At 42.2% G+C, this 21,110-nt stretch overlaps 1 protein-coding gene across 1 annotated transcript in view; it reads left to right on the top strand.

The window, feature by feature from the left end:
• Positions 1–21,110, top strand: part of LOC123021920 (connector enhancer of kinase suppressor of ras 2-like) — a 136,980-nt gene that overhangs the window by 8,600 nt on the left and 107,270 nt on the right. The window contains exons 3-6 of the mRNA XM_044427176.1: positions 5,039–5,241; positions 6,714–6,801; positions 16,067–16,108; positions 17,497–17,616. Coding sequence (XP_044283111.1) covers positions 5,039–5,241; positions 6,714–6,801; positions 16,067–16,108; positions 17,497–17,616 — 453 coding nt within the window. The remainder of the gene's footprint in view (positions 1–5,038; positions 5,242–6,713; positions 6,802–16,066; positions 16,109–17,496; positions 17,617–21,110) is intronic.

Genomic DNA, 21,110 nt, shown 5'->3' with positions numbered 1-21,110 from the left:
TTACAAAGACGCGTATGTTGGAAATCGGCACAAATATGCATGTGGATTTTCTTAAGAAGCTAAAAAAGACTTCTCAAAAGTGCAAGATGAACCAATCTTAAGACTGGAAATTTCTTTATGTTTGGGACAAACTTGGAAAAATAAGACATAAATTAAAACCAAAACAGATAATTTGGCCCTTCATGATGAATGTCCTCCAAGAATGCCTTTCTGCTGACTACTTGTAGATTCAGCTGTTGGTTCCAGATGGTGTTTTGCTGACGAAGATTGTTAGGTGACCTTGGGTCTTAGATCTTGAGGCAAAGGAACATTCATGGAGAAAGCGGATGTGCCCACGTTATCTCTGCATCCTATATAGGTGCAGCTGCTTCAGTGCTGCCTTGAGGCAATGCCAGCTTTGCATAATTTAAAATAGCCCTGAATTTTGGACAACTTTATGCTCAGGGATGCCCACCCTCCCAGGCTAATACTTGATACAAAGCCTCTTTCAACCGGCTTCCCCTTCATTCCACACAAGCTTGGCATTAAAGAAACCTGGACATTCCAGCCCTTCCTTGGTTCCTTTGAAGCCTTTTTGTAAAAAGGATGCTTCTTAATATAACCAATGCTTCCCAGTGAATATTTTAATGTATTAATAAGGAAATGCAAGGATAGAAGGGCCCTTTGCACTTTGATCTGAAGATATTCCTCCCCCTTCCCCCAGCCACAAAAAAGATATAATGGGAGGAAGCTACTTCTAAAAAGAAAAGGTATTATATAACAGTCGATTGCTTCAAAGCATAATGCAATGACCCTCTGGCCCCTTCCAACTCTACTATTCTGTGATTCTATGAATCTCCCCTCGTGCCTACCTCAAGCTCTCCTCCTTCCTGAGAGACTTTCTCATGGCACCCCTGCTGGAAAAGTAACACCTCCCATTTCTTTTTCCAATGGAATATATCTCCTTCCGACCCTCCGCCTTTGCCTGGATGGAGATTCTTGAAAAATCTTTCATCTTTTGCCTGCTAACTGCCTAGCGATGGCTGATCCCAGCTCTGAGATGGAGGCTAGGAGATGCCTCATTGTTCAGACCCTGGGACAGTTTACCATTCAGTATCACTTCCTAAGCAGAGGATCTTGGCCTTGAGAAGACCTCAGCCAGGGCATCTGCATTACAGTACCAGCACCCAGAATACCAGACCTTCAGTTTTAGCAGAGATGCTAACTGATTGCAAAATGGAGGCTTCTTTCTCTTGGACCTTGATAAGATGGAATCAGTGTGATCTGGCCAAATCGGTCATTTCAAAACTTGAAAACTTAAAACCAAGTTTGCCAGGTTATTGGCACCCACATAGGACTGAAACCTAGGACATCCACAAGCCATGATACCATGCCTCGCCAAGTAAAATTAGGGGGCTCCCTTAAGGAGGGCCAATTTCGTATGCTTAGGAAACTCTCTCCCCAAATACCTAATTTGCTGTTTTCAATACCATGTAAACAATTCCATGTAAACATGAAATAAATACTTATTTCATTTTCATAAGCTTCTAACCTGGGGCAGGACAAGCTTTTACTCCTCTAATTGTCATTGGCTTTCATCCTCAATTACTCTTCCTTTGCTTTTTTCACTTGAAGTTAAACACACACACACAAATATTCTGAACTTTCAAGTATATCTGTATTAAGTCACTGAGCTTGCATCTTTAGACAAAAAAAGGCATGCAGTTCCTACTGTTCCAGAGCCAGCAAGCTTTTTGGGATGGAATTGCACTGTAAGATTGTTGTTCTAGGAACTAAAATTCTTCCAGCAAGCTTTGGTCAGAGTGAACAAGATCGTCCTCCTTAGGAATGTGGAAATATTCCTCTTCGGTGTAACTGGTTTAAATTCCCTAATAAACAGGGCCAGCAAGTTATATTAATATAGTCAGTGATTCACCCAGTCCTCTTTGGAATGCCAGCATTGCAACCCCAACGGCACCTCAACATAAACCGAGCTTTATCAATCAGTACTGTGAGAAAAATTGCGCTGTAGTAACGTTGGCAAGTCAACATTATAGTAATTCTGCTAGACACTTTCCCTGCAAAAAGATAAGTTAAATTATATGGAAGTGGGTTTCTGTGATAAGACATTGTGAAAATTAGGTCATGTTGGGTTCAATTGCCTCTTACTCAGAGATCTCAGTCTCTTGCCCACGGAGTACGTGATTATCATCATTACCCAATTAAAACCACCGCTGTGGAGTGACAAGACTGGCAGGGCATGAATAACACCTGACACGGGGAATTCCTTAAGCAGACTTTCCTGCTTAATAGGCTTTTTCTAACATCTCATTTAATAATCGGAGAGCTCACATTTTAACACTACTATCATTGTATCTTTTGCTTCTGTAGAGAAGCACTGCTTGTCATGACCCAGACGTATGTTCGCCGATCTCCTTGCATTTTTTGAAGACTGATTTTAAGTGATAGTGAAAGGATCGTCTTTCACCCACTCACCTTTGACAAGTATCTTTTCTGAGAACCCTCCCTAAAAGAAGGAGACAGCTCCTCCCTCCCTGGAACAGCTTTCCAATTTAATCAAGAGAAGCTAATCCCGATTTCTTGAAAACCCTGCTTTTAAGATCATCCCCAATCAATATTAGGGACTATGAAATATACCCAGTGCTGGTTTTAGGGATAAATAACCCAGGAATGTTATTCTAGAGGGGTACTTACTATGGGTTATTGAATTTAATATTCCTTTCCACTAAGTTTCTGAAGCAAATGTTGCAAACAGTTCACCTTAGATCCCAAAGCTGCTCTGTAATTGGCCTGAAAGAGTTTTGTGCATATGCTCCTTGCTTGCACGCACGCATGAGAGAGATGGTCAAACCAAAAACAAAAAGGTTTCAAAAACTTCCTAAGCGTATTTCCTTTTCCCTTGTGCTTGTACTCCCATCTTTATGGCAAGCAATGGGCCAAATAGGTCTGCTTGTCCTGCACTGCCAAAATGGTTCCAACCCAACCGTATAGATATATGGACAGGTTTTTGAAGTGGGGAGGGAAACTCTTCTGAACAGCAGCATCTTCATTTATTTAAAACAGTTCTAGGCTACCATTCAGGGCAAGATTCCTCCCAAAGCAGCTTGCAATAGTAACATCCATATCATTAAAAACAACAACCATTGCAACTTTAAGCCCACAATTGTTCATAAGCAGACCTCCACAATAAAACATTGCTAAACTCCTAAAATGCAATAGCAGGTAAAGACCAACCAAGCAAGACCAACCAAGTAAAAAACAGAAAGAGAAGGCCGGAGTAAACAGGCACCTCTTCAGGGCCCTTCTCCAAGTCTACAGTTCCATGGCTAGTGTACCCCAATGTCAAATTTATTTAACTCACATTATTTCAAAATCAAATTCAACCCTCCAGCTACATCCAAATGCTAGTCATTCAGGAGTATTTACGTGCAGCTTTCATAAAAAGCCAAACATGAGACATTCTTGACATAAAGAGATGAAGTGCGTGTCTATCTCAGCATTGCGGGGGCCCGTCCAGCTTCATGGTGTTATTTAAAACACTCACTGTAAATATCACGAACTTTATGTAACGATGAATGAAGATGTTGCTTCATCAGTCAGGAGTTTTGCTGGAGAAGGGTGGCTTCAATTCATCAGGCAGCTTCAGCTGCAGTGCCCTTTCCATGCCTGGCTTCGAGATTTGTCTCTGAAAAGTGTAATGTTCTTGAAATACCAAATGGCACCAAAACCAAATATTGGAGAGGGCTAATGAAATCAAGACTGCCTTTGGCCATTGTTGCAGGTATGGCAACTGCTCCATACAGCCTACTTTTCAGGATTTCTAATGCCTCCCCGGAACAAAGTAATGTTCCAGATTAAAAATGACATGGGTGGGAACAATACGAATGTCAACATTCGGATGTAGTTAGGCAGCTTCCACAGTTGGGACAGGGGCACCGGAGTGAAATGGAAGTCTTGGAAGGATGTAGAGGGCCAAATGCAAGCTGAAGTCATATATCCCCAAGGTGGATGGGATTAAAGCCAGGCTTTCCTTGTTAACATGGGGACAGAGAAAATGGGGTACTGAAAAAGAAGCACAATGAGCCAACTATGAATAGGCTTCAGTTGCATTTCACTGCCATGTCAGTGTACTCCTCTTCTTGCTGCCCATCAAATTCTAAATGCAGAATTGGTGACATGTTACTCCCAAACATTGAGAATTGCCCCATCTTAAATTTGGGGCTTCTTCAAAAGAAGCAAATAAATTTGCATGAAAACGCACAGGCATCTTTGCATGCATTGCTCCTAATATTATAGGCAGGCTGTTGAATTTGCCCTTTATTTATTTATTTTTCTGCAAACCTTTTTCCTAATACAATGCCTTTAACATTAATGTCCCTAATATACACTTTTTAAAATCTATCACTTTTAATTGTGGAGGATTGTGAATTTAAAAGAATAACAGTGACAGTTCAAGTAGTGGTTTGCAAGTGCGAACTCAACGACTTTCTCCATTATCCCCAGGTGCTCACCCAGGAGATTGGGCAGTGGTTCCCAGATCTTTTCTCTAAGAGAGCCAGTTCCTCATTGGTCTGCTTAGTTCCACATTCCCCTCCTAATTCTTTCAGGTTTGCTGAGCTGGCATTTGGGACTGTGCATGCAGCTATCTAAATCCATATCTGTTGCCACACAGGGCAGTATTTTTTATTTCTGTTTTAATTGTAGATAAAAAATACTTTGCATTTTAATTGTTCTTAATGAACATCATGCATCACCCTGGAATTTGTTTGTGAATTACAGTAAGCTACTGCAAGGTCATTTGCCAGTTAGATGTTCCACCAATGCAACAAATAGAAATTAATATTTAAAAGAAATAATAGTGGTTGTAAAAGGCAATGAAAACATGTCAGTTCTGCGAAGCCATATCCTTATCTAAATGCAGAATTATTTTATAGGTTTAAAAGATGCTTGAAATCAAAGGTTTGCGCCATGTTCTTCTTTTTTCCACTCCCTTCCCCCAGCACTTTTTAAATGTTCTCCATTTCCTCTTTGCTTGCAGAATTATGGCCTGGAGACAGAAAACCTGAGAACTCTTTCTCACAAGCTGAATGCCTCTGCCAAGAACCTTCAGAACTTCATAACGGGGAGGAGGAGGAGTGGACATTATGATGGGAGGGCCTCCAGAAGACTGCCAAATGACTTCCTTACCTCTGTGGTTGACCTGATTGGTGCTGCCAAGAACCTGCTTGCCTGGCTAGACAGGTAATTGAGCATGTGTCAGGCTTTTGGAAAGAAACAAGACCTGTATTCCTTATTCCAAGATTCCCCAAACTGGTCTCTTCCAGGTGTATAGATTACAATTCCCAGCTTTGGCTGGGGCTGATGGCAGTTGAGGCCAACAGATCTGGAGGCACTAAACTGAGGAAGACTGCTTTATAGTATTTCCTCCTCCCTGCTTCTCTTTTTTCTCTTTCCTCTCCCTCTTTCTTTCTATCTCTCTTTCACTCTCTCCAGCATTCCCCTCTCTATATTTGTCACAACTTGAGGTGAAGATGGGTATTAATCTTCCTTGCCAGATTTTGAATCTTTCTCTTCAAATTCACATGTCAGAGAAAAGTGACTAAGGAACAGCCATATCTGGTCTCGACTGGAGTTGATAAGCATGGGAGATTCATACCCTATTAAGGGCCGCAGTGCTTGAATTAGAGTTGTTGGTGCAATCCATCTTAATTCAATTAATACATAGAATCTGGACATGGTTTCCAGGTTAAAATTTGAAAAGGCGGGACCTGTTGGGAATTAGATTCTTGGGAGGAATTTTCAGAAGTCGTTCCAGCAAAGTTGAACTGCTAAAACTTGGAGGAAAATGCGATAGTGATTTTAGTGTCACTGTTATGAGTATATTGAAAAGTTGTCTGCACTTTTAAATACAAGTAATGGGTGTACACAATCTGTTCTGTCCTAAGATGTACATGCATTGTAAAATCTAGTCACTTTATGTTTTGCAGGTTGCATGCTGGCTTTCACCATGGGCAGACTTGGATATTGTACAAATGAAATTGTATGCATTTGTGCAAATTCAGAGTTGCACAGATGCCCCTGCCATGCAAATTCTTGAAAAATGTGTATTTTCATGCTTTAGCCTATAAGGGAAATGGACATTTTTAGTCAGTGATTTTTTATTTTGCATATTGTTCAATGGGTAATTTTGATTACAATTATTTAAATGAAAATGTGGCTGTCCATCTTTCTGATTGCAATTTAAGTGGAAGTTGTTTGGATGCTGAAATCTTGAAATCATAATGGAGAGGAATTATTAGTTCTGTTCATTCCTACCTTTGCTTATATAGAGAAACAACATATTGCCTTATGCTCCGTGACCATGCCTACTCATTAGAAGATTTTAGGGATTTTAAATTTAAGACCTTTAAATTATGATTCAGGCACTTGGTTTTTACCAACGACTGTGCTTTCAGTCCCACTATCAATATTTATGCTGAAAGAGGCAGAAATCCATATGGCCAGTTGACTGGGTCATCAGGAAAACCAAACCTCCTCCCATTTTGATTATTAATAGTTAATATTTTCATTAACTCTGCACAAAATTGAACAAATCAGTATATATGCATTCATCCGTCACAGTCACTAGTACATATTCATTATCATGTTAGTCTGATTACAAGAATTGCACATGAGAAGGTTTGTAACTTCTAAAATCTCCTCTTCCTAAATAGGTCTCCATTCGTCAGCGTGACAGAATATTCACTGCTGAAAAATAACATCGTTCAACTGTGCCTGGAACTAACAACCATTGTGCAACAGGTAAGGGCTAGTTAATCTTATACTGAATTACCTCCATCAAGAAAAAAAAACACACATGGAAGCTGCAGCTAGGAAGAACCACAAGGGAATCCAGGTAAGGGGCAAGGACAGATGGATGGCATTGCTAACTTTAGAGACATGCACAATCAGAAGGTTAGCAATGCTTATTATTCCAGAGAGGCACCTTTTCCCAGTTTGCTGCACACAGTGGATCATATGGAGTTATTTCCCATCTTTTGTTGCAGCCAGCAAAGCCACATTTTGGACTCTTCTGGTGGCTAAACCTGGCCTGGTAGCATTTTTAGGGATCAAAATCCATTCTGGCTTATTGGTGCAAACAGACTTTATTGATTGGTATAGTTGATTCCTTTCATGTTCTAATATTTTGGCAAAGAAAGCGAAGCCTTAACTGATGCATTTGCAAATCAAATAATTTCCGATGTGTCATTTTTGCATATGCTCATTGGGAAGCTCACTTTTCCCCTTTTCATATCAATCTGCATTTTAATCTGCTTGAAAATTCATTTCATTTTAATCTGCTTGAAATATAAATACAGATTCTCTCCCTCCCTCCATGTGTGTGTGCGCAAGAGAGAGAAAGAATTTTCTTGAAAAATACAGTTCTGAAAGTATTGCCTATCAAAATACTTGTTTATAAATGCATGTCAATATGATTATTGAGCCAAGAACTGTGCAGCAACATCTAGAGATTTGCAAAATCTGAAGGAGAGCCAAGTTCCAATTTTTCTGGAATGTGCAGATCAGATCAGTTTCTCTTGGGGTTCAGAGAGGATGAATTCTTCAAATATTCCTGTCCTAATTTGTTGTTCACTAGATCTGCAGTTCGGGACCCAATGCATGCTTAAGTTGACCAGTCTCTCTTGCCTATTATTTCTGAACTCTCTCTTTCTGGTCTTCATTATACTTTAAAATATCATGTTGTTATAATATATACTTATGCATGCAGATAGATAGATAGATAGATAGATAGATAGATAGATAGATAGATAGATAGATAGTTTTTTATACTATACTATCACAAAAGTCTCAGGATGGTACTACAGCATCATCAATCTTCAGATAAAACCCAATTTAAACAACAGTTAGGACTTAAAATCTTGGGAAAATAAAAGGATCTCCTGTCTTTTGGGCCCCTGCAAGAAGAGGCAGAGTCTTGGTCATACATGCACAGAAACACTGATGAGGAAGCCAAATGGTGGGAAAAGTAGGGGGGGTGGAGTGAAGAGAGATCCAGAAAAAAAGTGGAGAGAAGAGGAGGCAGAAACAGAGAGATGTGGGGGAAACAGGCAAAGAAAGGAGTGGCAGAAGCAGAAGGAAGAGGGTGCCAGAGGAGAGGAAGGGGAAGTTGACCTACCCATCCTGCAGGCAGACCACAAGAAATTACCCTGAGAGAATGTGCCCCTCAACAGAAAAAACTCCATACCCCCAAAGTGCCATTAACTGAAATAACCTTCTATTTTCATTTCCCTCTGTTTCCTTCCCCTCCCTCTGTTGTCTGAGCAAACAATTACTATCTCATTCTTTGCAGGGTACAAATGAAGCACAGTAATTGTTCATCTCCCCTTGGTGGTCTTGCAAGACTTCGTGCTTTCACCTGATCCACTTCTTTCACAAAACCACCTCAGTTGGGTTTTCTTATTGTGCGCATCCTCCAAATCCACAGTGTGCCATGTGTAAAATCATCTACCAATGTGGTTCATAAACTGCCCCTCAAATTCTAGCATTATAGGGGGCAGGAAGAGGGAGAGATCTCTCCTTACCATTTGTCATTTTGGAATCCTCCAGGATGGGCCATTACCTAGCTTTCTCTCTCTTTTAAAACATTGCCCTTTCCCCACTGCAGGCCTCAAGTACTTTGTTCTCTTGCTTAATTGACCATCTGCTACCTGAATCTTGGCTCTTTCCCAGCCTCTTCCCATACTGCAGTTATGCCATCACCTAGGTATAAAGCTCCATCTAACCAAAGCATAATTTAAATTAGGTTGATGTAAAAAGCAAATAGGCTGTGGGGGGTTTTTTTGGTGGGGTGGGGGGGGTTGTTCGCGAGTTAACACAAAATGAATCCCAATTAATCTTGGAAAAGAAAGCTTGCTAAACCAGACAGAAGCCATCCGAAACCTCAGTCAGGTCTGTTCTTTAAAATTAATTCATTCTGCTCTACAAGGCAGAGGATAATTTTCCCCAGACACACTCTGTCACCGAAGTCCTTTATTCTTGACCTGAAATAATTAGATTTGCTGTAAAGAAAGCTCAAGTTGCATGTGCAACACATACATTAAAAGGAATAATGTAGGTGGGAACATCAACTCTGAAGGCAGGCATTAAGCCTGGCTACAATCTGGTGTTTGAGGAGTTAAATGGAAACTGTGCATGATAAAAATGGATGCTCCAATTGAAGCATTTTCATTTAGGAAAAGAAGGAGAACTTGCCTTGGGCTGTAGCCAGGAAAGCTGGCTGAGTGCTTTCCTCTGCATCTCCACCATCTTGCTGTAGAAATAATGAAGAAAGAACTTCAAAGGGTTACTCGTTCATAAAGTCCAGAGAGAATGTACTGCATATTTCTGTGTTCTTTGGCTGACGAGATAGTGCTTCTCTAACTATTTCATTTCCGTAACCTTTTATATCAGAACTGTGGATGAGGTTCTGAAAAGAACAAACAGGAATTCGCCATCATCAAAACAAGTGTAACTTAACTACCTTATTTCCAATTCTTAGATCACCTTTCTGCAGTCTGTTTGTTTATTTTAAACATCATCTTTAAACTTCTCCCCTTCCAATGATATAGCATAGCATGAAATAAGGGTGGGCAACTCGTGGACTTCCAGATATTTGGGCCTGCAACTCCCATGATCCTGAATATTTGGCAGGATCATGGGAGCGCAGTGGTCACATATTGCCCACCCCAGCTTGGAAGAATGAAAAGAAGTTCAAGTAAAGGGAGAGGATGGATGACACAAAGGGAGAGGATGAGTGCGAAGGCCAGGATAAAGTGTAAAGCATGTGTTAAGTTAGTTACCTGTACGGAGGATTAGTTTTGGAGAGGGGACAGGTAAGGGCTAGTTTATCCGGTACTCCATTATTCCTTCATAATGCGGGTGGGGGTGGGGGACAAGTTAAAGGTAAGGCAAGAGCAAGCAAAAGAGCAAGAGAAAACAGGTCCTTCACCAGCAAGGATGGATAGTCTTGCTTTGAAGCAGGAAGCATGACAGAAAGCTTATATAAAGGTCAGGACATGCAATCTGACCCATTCTGGCTTCTGGGTGCAAGGAGGTTTAGCTGGTGCAGTTGCCCCCTTGTGCTCCACCTTTCCCCAACATAATATTTTCCTTTGACCAGAGCTAGAAGGTAATCCATAGTCCCTGCTCTCCTCTACTGCACCCCACCCACAGCAGTGCTGAAATCGGCTGTTCCAGTGGGGGAAACACCCACCTATTTGCTCCTGCCAAATGGTAAAGTGGTCTGATGACCCACTTCTAAACACTGCCATGAATCACAGGGGGAATTCCATGAGGCCTGTGGTATGCGTGGCCCTGAAGGGGAGAAATAGGGTCTTTGTATCCCCCGCAGTTGTGTACGCCTCCTCTATGCATAACACCGGGTTTGTTTCAGCTTCTGATATCGATCTTAACTGGTAGGCAGGCTCATGTAAAAGAATATGATGGCAAAGCTAAGGTAACCCCAAGGAAGACTCAGACTCCTCATCCGTTGCAATCTTTCTTTGGAGCTTTATGGAAGTGATCCATGGTGGTTCTTAGCGGTAAACTTGGTTTGGGGATGAGTTCAGTACCATGGAGAGCTCCATGACGTAGGTGACACCGGCCTCTCCTGGTTCGCTTGGAGCCATTTAGATGGTGTGCAGAAATGAACAGAAAACCAATTTTCGTCCCAGACGACAATCCAGCCATCTGCACCAGGGCTCCTGAATATATTTCAAAGGTAGTCTCATATAGAGCACATTTTACAAAACTTCTCTCTAGATGCTACCCCAAGTGAGGGTAGCCAGATCTGAGCATATAAATGTCTTGCCAATCTGACCAAGAGATTTTCTAATTCGCTATAACTGCAGAAAAATTAAAGGAAAACGATCTTTTAATTAAAAAAAAATCTCTTGAGTAACAACATAATTGTTTAGGTTCACATGCGTGCTTGTCTGTATAGTTAGATTGCACTACTGAGGTATTTAATTTTACAAATTATCTTTTGGATTCCCTTCAATAAATTCAAATTACCAAAGAGAAATGGGAGCATGCAAGAAAAGCATGAAAACAACCAGAACTGCAATTTGAGTATCTCAGTAATGCTTACTAAACAATGGTTTTAAAGGGTTTGTTTGCTCTCCCCCACCCCTAGACATTTTAATATAAATGAAGGGAACAATCCTATGCAAGTTTAGATAGAAAATGGCCTACCACTCCCAGCATGCTCCTGCTAGAAGAGCTGGCTATGGTGTGATGGGAATTGCAGGCTTTCTTTTCCTGGGAGGAAAGCGAACTGCTGCAGCATGGAATTCATCTGGAGGGCTTTAAATATTGCTCAGCCCCCAAGGTTCTCCAGCATGGAGTTCCTCCGGGGTCTGGTTCTGTCCCCCCATGCTATTTATTAGTGACATGAACCTGCTCAGTGAGGTCATCTGGACTTCTGGAGTGCTTTGACATCAGGATACTGATGACACGCAGCTCTATTTCTCCTTTTCATCATCAGCAGGTGAGGCTGTGGATGTGCTGAACTGGAGTCTGGCTGCAACAATGGACGGGATGAGGGTCTTGTATGGTTTATGGCCACAGTGCCTGGGAGAGCACCTCTCATAGCCACGATCTACTCAGACATCGCACTGAACTTCTGTGTGCATCCTGTGAGTGCAAACTCCAGGGGAAGCACAGGTGGTGGCAACAAGGGGGGAGACTTTCTTAGTGGTGGCCCCTCTCCATGGAACAACCTCCCCACTGTGGCCCAGCTGGTACCAAATGTCTCTTCTTTTCAGTGCTAGGTTAATTAACCCTCTTCTCCAAGGCCTTTAAAAACTTTCTTGGGCTCTGATTGGCTTGGGGGAATTACCATCCCAGGTATTTTGCAGAGTTATTCCTTGTTATTGTCTTTTTTAGCTGTTATAAACTTTTAAAACTTTTATCCTTACGTGTTCAGTGCATTTTTATTCTCTGTTTTGTTTTGTAGTTTTTGGACTGATTTATACCACCCAGAGAGCTCTAATTTTGGGGTGGTATAAAAATGAAAATAATATCAATAATAATAATTCCTAATATATTCTAGCACTAAACATAGAATTACGTTTTAGGGCACAGCTCTACAGCAGATTGAGAAGTAGGTCACTGTGTGTGCGTGTGTGTGTACCTTTTTAAAAATATGGAAATGATTACCCAAGTCAAAGCATTTTCCTCTCAGATGAACGTTAGTTTCGGAGATGCTGTTAGAGACTCAGAACCAAGCCACTGCATTAAAAATATCACTATGTTTAGTATGGCAATTTTTTATATAAAAATTCTTTTCATTTAAATGAAGAAGGGGGGAAAGCTTTGAAGGTTGGTACACCCCCATACAGCCATATTGAACACCAGAGTTTGATAGCCTCCTAGTCACTATGCAATTATATCAGATCTCTTTGACTTGTAAGAAATCATCTGACATTTCAGCTTAAAGGGGAGAAAATCTAAAGAAGGAGCTGGAGTAAAAATCATGTGGAACGTTTGGTTTGAAGAAGATAACCTGGCAGGTAGAAAGCATTAGAATAATGCTTGGGGGTGATGAACCAGATTTGCTCAGAATAACTGTACTTCCTACAAAAGCCTTTTTTTTCAGGGAAGGAATGTTGCATTCAGTTACTCCAAAATAATAGGTTAGGGAGAGTCAGCAGCTGGAAACTTGCTTCCATTTTGCTCATCCAACAGCAATTTCTATTCTTGCCTTGCTTCCATCTTTATTTATTTTATCATTAACCTGGTGGGCATGACACTTCTAAGCAGAATATGTCCTATGGATGGCAGGGGGTGGAGAAGAAAGTCTGGGAAAGAGGTGGTGGGGGCCGTTCCTCATCTGTATGGATTTAATTAATAGCTGCATGAAGCAGGAATGGGGAACATTTTTATTCTAATGAGAGCTACATTCCCACAGGGGTAATCTCTTGGGGACCACATAGAATCACAGAGGAGTAGAGCTGGAAGGGGCCCTGAAGGCCTTCGGGTCCAACCCCCTGCTGTTGCAGGACACCACGTTACACCATCCCACTCAGATGGCTGTCCAGTTTCTTTCTGAATGTCTCCAGTGTGGGAGAGCCACCACCTCTCTTGGCAAGTGGCTCCACTATCGTATTGCTCTGGCAGTGAGGAAGCTTTTCCTGATGTCCAGCCTGAATCTGGGTTGTCACAGCTTTATTTGATTATTCTGTGTCCTGCACTCTGGCATCAGCAAGAAGAGATCTTGCCCTTCCTCTTTCTGACAGCCTTTGAGTACTTATAGAACGATATCATGCCCCCCACCCCACAGTCTGCTCTTCTCAAGGATGAACATGCCCAGTCCTCTAAGTCTCTTTTCACAGGGCACTGTTTCCAACCCTGAATCATTTTTGTTGCCCTCCACTGGACCCTTTCTAATTTTTCTACATCTTTCTACATTGGTGCCCAGAACTGGACACAGTATTCCAGGTGAGGTCTGACTAGTGAGGATTATAGGGGAACTGCTACTTCTCATGATTTGAAAGTAATACTTCGGTTAACGCATCCCAAAATGGCATTTGCCCTTTTGGTAGTTGCATCACATTGTTGGGTCAGCCTATTGTCCGTAATTACTCCAAGTTCCTTTTCTTTTTCACCTCTCTTGAGCCACATATTCCCCATCTTGTATCAATGCATTTAGCTTCTTTCCTAGGTGAAGGACTTGGCAGCTGTCCCTACTGAATCTCATTCTGTTGCTTTCATCCCAGGGTTCAAGTTTACCAAGTTCACCCTGGATCTTCATTCTGTCTTCATGGAAGCTCTGTGTGGAGTTGAAGCCAGCAAAGACATGGATGGGGCCAATACATTTTGTCTCTTAGTTTCTGCCATATATCTATCGTCTTTCTGGCACTCCTACTCTATTCTATTCTATTCTGTTCTGTTCTGTTCTGTTCTATTCCATTCTATTCTATTCTATTCTGGCAATACCTTCCCCCTCCCCCCACTTCACCCTCAATATCCTCTTCTTTCCCTCCCACCCTTCCTCTTTGCCCTGTGATCTGTGAACACTTTTGCTAGAGATCTAAACTTTTAGCTTGCAAAAGGCTTCTGAATTTAGGCCAAGTGCCACATTAAATTAGGCCACGTATTGCATTTAGATCTAGGGATAGAAGTTGCTCACTGCTGGTAAAAGTTCTATACACATGTGTGGGAGCCATGTGTGAGCAGAAAGCCCCCGGCAGAAGCAATTTCAGGCACGTGTGAACCAGTTCTGCAGTAGACTTCAGGTTTCTAAAAGGTAGAATCAATGTTCATCTTATAAATAGGTGCTGCTTTCAGTGATAACTGCCTTTCTATATGCAGTCAGGGAAAAATCATTCTTCTTTCCCTGTCCGTTGAATGTGCCTGTCCTGCCTTCAGCAACCCTGGCTGTTCATCTGCTTTTTCCAACTGTTGTGAGGACCAGACCACCCTGCGCAGGGAAGGCAAGCTTTAAAAAAAAGGAAAAAGTATACTTATGCATGTTTGAGTATTTCCCTCCATGCAGCATGAAGGAAAAGCAGCAGCACCGGAGTGATCTATTTTAAGTGGATGCATGATTGGTGAAATTGTGCGTAAGTGACATTTGCTGTCACTTCCAAGGTCCCACTAAGGCAGGAGCGGCTGCATCAGAGACCGCAGGACTGAAACGGAAGCAGTGATGCACCTGAACCTTTCTGAGCAATTATCATGTAAATGCACACAAACACAAAAGATAATTCCAGATGCACTTCGCTCACAATGTCAAGTGGTTGGCTTGATCTTTTTTTCTTCCTGCACTTAACTGAATGCAATTTGGAGTGGTATTTTCCTTTTGTGTTGTTGGTTTATGGTTTGTTTTGTGGGTTGGCTTTCTTGATAAATTTCAGTATTGCTCAGAAAGGGGAGCAAACAAAGTGAAGCAAATTCGGATTGTGGATATTTCTGTGACTGAGGCCTTGTATGCCTATGCATGTCAGGGAGACTGACAGGCACAGGGGAAAAGACTGAACCAAGGGGGAAAAATATAGCAAAGATGAATATTTTGACAGGAACCGCAACTCTGCACATATCAGGGATGACCCTGTCACCGAGAGAACACGGTCGGGCAAGCTTGACTTGTGTTCCTTTCAACACACAGGCGTTTGCACACACAATTCTCATGAGCCTTGGAGAATCCATGGGTCACATGTTGCTCATTTCCTCAATGATCCATTGTATAGCTCAGGTGGACAGAAGCAGATTGGATCCAGAATCACAGAATACCAGAACTAGGAGGAGGCACTTTTCTTATAGTTTGTTTGTTCTCTGCATGTGTTTTCCCTTGAAGTAGCATGTTGGAGGGCAAGGAGCCACCCTACAACTCTTTCTTCTTTCTTTATTTTATTTAAAACATTTGTATGCTGCTCGCTGTGCCACAGCACCTCTAGGCAGCTCACAATCCAATTAAAAGCATTATAAAAACTAAAAACTTGGCAGCCCCTAAAATCCATAAAAAATCAATTAAACTACAGATTAAAAAACAAGCAAGCAAAAACTGGAGTTTGTTGTCAGTTGGAATCCATTGCTGGTCCTTGATAATATAATTTATCATAGGCGAACGTCGACTTGTTCTAGCCAGTCTGAGGTTTAACTAAGTATGTGTGTGCGCTAGTTAATTATTATCAAGCATGGCTTCCATTTTGAGTCCTGGCAAAAGGTGCTTTGAGCTGAAAGATGCTGGTGGTTTTTGTTCTACCCCTTTTGCATTTGTCCCCACCACCAATGTAAAATCACAGATCAGCAGAGTTTGGAAGGGGCCAAAAAGGCTGCTGGGTTGTCGCAGGTCACCAATTTACACCATCCCATTTGGATGGTTGTCCACTGGAAAACAGTCTCCGAGAGCTTCCCCAAATGGAATTTGGCCCTCCACTGAAATGGTTCCGCACCCTTATGTAGGGCAATCTATATGCAGCCACGGTAATAATGCTGAGTTGTGTTTCAAGACGTTGTTAACAAAGCTGAAGCAAAGTGGATCACTATGGAGTTTAAATAGTTTTCCCTCTTCCTGTTGTTACAGGATTGCACGGTGTATGAAACAGAAAACAAAATTCTTCATGTGGTAAGTACAAACGCTTCATTCTTCTTGGTTAACCCTCCAGGGTGGCCTGTTTGGAAACAAGCATGCCTTTTCTCTGTATGCTAACCTAGTTGCCTGGTTCTCCACTCCTGACACCATGCCATGGTGTAAAGAATTGGACCAACATCATCTGGTCCTGAGAACTCCTCTCCCATGACCCCTCTCAGCAGTCCTACATCTTGGTTATTCCCAAAGCTTGCCTTGGAGCCTGGAGAGAGGGGCCTTGAGATAAGCTCCTCCATGTCTCCCACCTCAAAGGCTGAAGCCCCCAATTCCCAGCCCCCCCTTCATCCCCCGACTCAGAGTCCAGATCAGTGCAACCTGGGAGTGCACACCCAGAGTAACTACCACACTCATTCCCAACTCTGCCCCATCTGCACCAAATGTCATGTTATTAAAACCCAGAACAGATGATAAACCATCATTGACTGCCAAGTGGCTCTAAAGGAGTTACTGCAACAATGTCGCTATTTATACACCGTTGTTGGTCTTTTTAATGTATTGATGTGTCATGTTAATAATTATAGCCTTGTGTGTCAGTAATTCACAGTGAGACTGTATTTCTTTATAGATTATGCTAACAGTAGTTTCTGGTGATTTGTCATGCCTAGAATTTACTCAATTTATGACAAGTTGAGTGTAATTTTTCCTGAAATGGGCCAGGCATAATGGGTTTGGGTTCAGAATGGTTACTTCTTACAAGCATTTCATTTTGAGAGAAATTTCTCTCTTTCATCCTTTTAACATCTCTCACTAGCCTCAATCCATTCCTAGCTTTAGCCTTCCTGATGCCATCCTTGCATCCTGTTCTGTTCAGCTGTTCAGTCATGTCTGACTATAAGAGATCCCATGGCCCAAATCTCACCACACTTTCCGATTCCGTGCCACCTCTTTCAGCTGAGCTATGCTGTGGCTGCATCCTTTTTGATGGAGCCTAACCACCTCGCTCTTTGGCGACCTGGTTTTCTCTTGCCACTGAGCATTCCAAGTAGTATATCTTTTTTCAATGGGTTTGATCACATGATGTGGCCAAACTAAGCAAGTCTCAGCCTTGTTATCTTGCCAACCAGGGACGCGTCTGCCTGTTTGTCACCTCCGCCATCCATGGAACGTGCTCCCTGCCTTTATTCTTCCTATATAGGTCTTTTTGGGGGTTGTTTTCAGATCATCTCTATGCTTTCTGTGAAGCCACGTGGGCTTCCTCTGCTGTCTTCTACCCTTTTTCTTTGTTGTAATTGTGCCTTTAGAATTGTACAATGTTACTGAATTGTTACTCATGCAGGAGACATTTTTTAAACTTTAGTCATTCACTGTGTCCCTTAAATTGCTTGCAATGATCTCTCTCTCTCTCTCCCTCTTTCTCCACCCAGTGTAAAACACTCTCTGGTATCTGTGATCACATCATCTCACTCTCGTCCGACTCTTTGGTGTCTCAGTCAGCTCACCTGGAAGTCGTTCACCTTACCAGCATAATGCCCAGTGAAGGTTTGGTAAGTAACACCTCCACAAAACTGTATTCAGCTACAGACGATTTTTAACCGATTAATTTTAAAAGTGTTAAAACGGAACGGGGCACCATGCACTTACGTGATTCTTTTGTGTTGTTTCCATTTCTGGCCAAGCAATATTTAGAAATATTACAGGCTGGACATTTTGGACTAAAATTATTACCATAATACAAATGCTTAGGATACCTAGCTACAACGGATGGATCCCTTGCTTATGAACTGACTTACCTGAAACATTTCACTATAGCCCATCAATAAAAACTCATCAGGGCAGTTCTCTACTAAAAGTTTAAACCAGGAAGATTAAAAAAATAAAACAGGTAAAACAATTTCAAAACAACAAAGCTATTTTCTCCAGAATGAACTGATATTAGGACAGAGCAACATTCCGAGGGGCATTTGAAGGACCAGCCAAATGGAGGCCTAATGGGCATCAGTGAGTGTTTCGACCTTATTCTCACAATTCCTACCTCTAAAAAACTGAAAGAGAGAAGATATTTAACCTCTGTTTGGTCAAACCCACATAAGCAAATCTGTGAATACCAGGAATTCACAAACCAATGTAGGCTGTTTCTTAGCTTCAACTGATTTGGAAGCCTTCCCTACCTAAATCTGCCTTGGTTTTATGATATTCCAGGGAGACCCTTGTGGGATGGCCTTTTCCCAGGCTACATCCAGGCTCTAGAACTCCCTGATACTAAAGAACCATTAGTCTTCCTCTCGGCTGACTTTCCATCACTAAGAAAAACATTTTTATTTAGTGAGGAATTGGGCCAATTCAGCAAGCTTGCCTTGTTCGGCTACCTTGCATTTCTATGTGATGCAGTCCATTTCATCTTCCGCTTCGGCATTTCCCAACAATGTGGGTGGCAGGTGGGGAGAGAAAGACAACGAGTTCTTTTAGAAGTATGGACTGTTCCACTGGGATAAATGAAGAACTGTGTGTAGGGAATGGAACTGACAAGGATATTTACAAGAGGGGAATGTGTTTCTTCAGGTTTCACACAATTGTCAATTAAAAATTAAAAATCAGAACATACTTGGTGCACATTTTAAGATTCCCTCACTGTACAAATTGCCATGTGTGCAAGTCACCAATTGCACAGATGATAGAACCTAGGAAAAATGTGCAAAACTTTTACAGAATTGGGGGAGGAGGGGACTGATAATGCCCCTTTCTACTTACCAGAATGGAAATGTGTGGAATTCCTTTGGATTCAAATGGAATAGAATTCCCAGCACCACAGATCCTACTTCCGCACAAACCTGAGCATAGATTTGCAATGATATGTAAACTTTCCCAAATATTGTAACATAGTTAGCACTTTAAAATATGCATACAAAACCTCCTAAAAGGAGAAATGTGAAGGTTTGCACACAATGTTAAGAGAACTCATTTGCAAAAAAATACATAAGGAGAAAAGTGAGTTTTCATGCAGACTTCTAGAAGAAAAAAGCACAAAATGATGTGGACATGGCACAGAATGAATTTAATGACAGAAAAATGAGAAATTAATGGAATGGCATCTGACAGCTTTATCTATCCCAGCTCCCATCTGCGTGCAAGCCTAACCCAGCAAGCGCCTTGGCACAACAGTGCCTGATATATGGAGAATTTATTTCATTTTCATTTGGATTCCAGCAAGCAGTGTTATCACAGTCTCCCCGGTCTGGCAAGAACTGCTGCAAGCAAATCCTCTATATATGAAATTTCCCTGGTGACCAATGGGGAGGTCTCTCTTTCAGAATGATATGCTATTTTTGCTTCATTTCACTCAGCATTTTGTCAATATAGGAGGCAATCAACCAAGCGTCATTCCTGTGCCGACTCCATTTACATTAATGGGATTTGTGTAAGAGTAATGCTTCCTGGTTGGAACGTATAGATTATAACTGAATGGATGGTATTGTGAATAGCATCAGTAAGAACAACCAACAACAGTAAGAACAACCAAGAGTTATTTCAGGAAGGAGACGTTATACAGTTTCCCCTCCATGAAGAAGCATTGACTAGAATTCTCTCTCTCCTTGACCCAAGTCCTCCCAATACATGGTGAGCGTTTCCCAGCAAGGAGAGGAGTTATGCCACTGAACTGATGTCTATAGGAGCAGTCCTATGATCTCTGCATCCCAACAACCTTAGGATTGCTTCTGAGACTCTTCCAAGATTGGATACAACACTCCGACCTCTGAAGGGGACCTAGAGAGCCCTTCCCCTTGAGGTCAGCATGGAAATGACCATGTCAGCTGCCTCTTCCTGATTGGAACCTCCAGAAAGGGAGGGGAAGGGGTGTTTCACTGGGTTGGGGAGGCGAGGATCTGGAGAACACGGGTTGAGGTCTCCCTGACTGTCTTCTCTTCTTCACCTGGATAGGGAAAAAAGTGGTGGTGGGATACTCATCTTGAAAAAATGCAGGGCAGATGGACAGGCAGCTGGAGACACTCATCGCTGCTCCTTTTGGTAGAACGGAAGCCCCAGAAGTCCAGTCAATAGGACTGTGTCTTAAATCACTCTCTGAATCATAATCTGCTCCACAGTCTATCCATGTAGAAAGCTGGAGCTGTAACTGCCAGAAAGCAGGGTCTAAAGCTGTGATGATAATTGCAGTTCATTGCTTACTTGCATTTAGAAATGGCTGTAAAAATTCCAATTGTTCAGCTGCTGTTTCATGACACTGCTTAGAAATTGGTCAGACCACTGAATCCGCGCACAGTGCCCCCTCGTCTTTATTGTGTGCATTGTTTTGGTGGATTTGATTGTGTTTATTCTTGTAAACTACTTTGTACCCTAAAGAGTGTTTCAACAAATGCGTCCCAGCAGCTTTTGGTAGCTCTTGGTTGTTCGGTAGGTCAACCAGGCCTGCATAGCAGGCCCTCGGTTAGCTCCAGGCAAACTGCCTCTGCCAAAGGTCCCCTTCAAGAAGAACTGATATGAGGAGGAGACCACATGTGTATTAGGGGGTGGTGAGGCACTCCCAGCACACGCTGCCTGATCCTTGTGCACATCTGGACATCTGCAGTAGGAAATCTTTCTGCAAGCAGCTGCTTCTAGCAAGATGTCTGCCTGATGGGAAAATCCCATCTCACCCAGGGTTGCATCAAGCCTTCCATGCAAGCAGCTGCCCTTGCAAAGGCTTGCCTTCTGCTGGTGGCCATGGTCGGAACGTGAATCCCTGCAAAAGGGTCAGGCAGTGTGCCCGGTGCCGAGTGAGGATCCAAGAGCATGTCCCAGTCACCACTGCTCACGGGAAGAGGCTGCTCTCCGAGTCCCTTTGATCTCTCCTGAACTGAACTAGCCTCCCAGTCTTGCAGAGTCACGGAACTATTTTGCATCTCTGACAGCTGCTTCCTTGTGATGATGAGCAGGTTCTGGGGAGCATCGGGGCCCTGGCAAAAACAGAGTGGTTTCTTCTGGAGAATGTGGCGTAGAGTATTTATTTATATTTATTTATTTACTTGGAACACGTATATGCTGC

Source organism: Varanus komodoensis, unplaced genomic scaffold (assembly GCF_004798865.1).
Source record: "Varanus komodoensis strain SLA01 unplaced genomic scaffold, ASM479886v1 scaffold18_3, whole genome shotgun sequence".
NCBI classification, from domain to species: Eukaryota; Metazoa; Chordata; class Lepidosauria; order Squamata; family Varanidae; genus Varanus; species Varanus komodoensis.
Note: the sequence above shows the minus strand (reverse complement) of the source record. Positions and strands in the feature narration are given on the sequence as shown.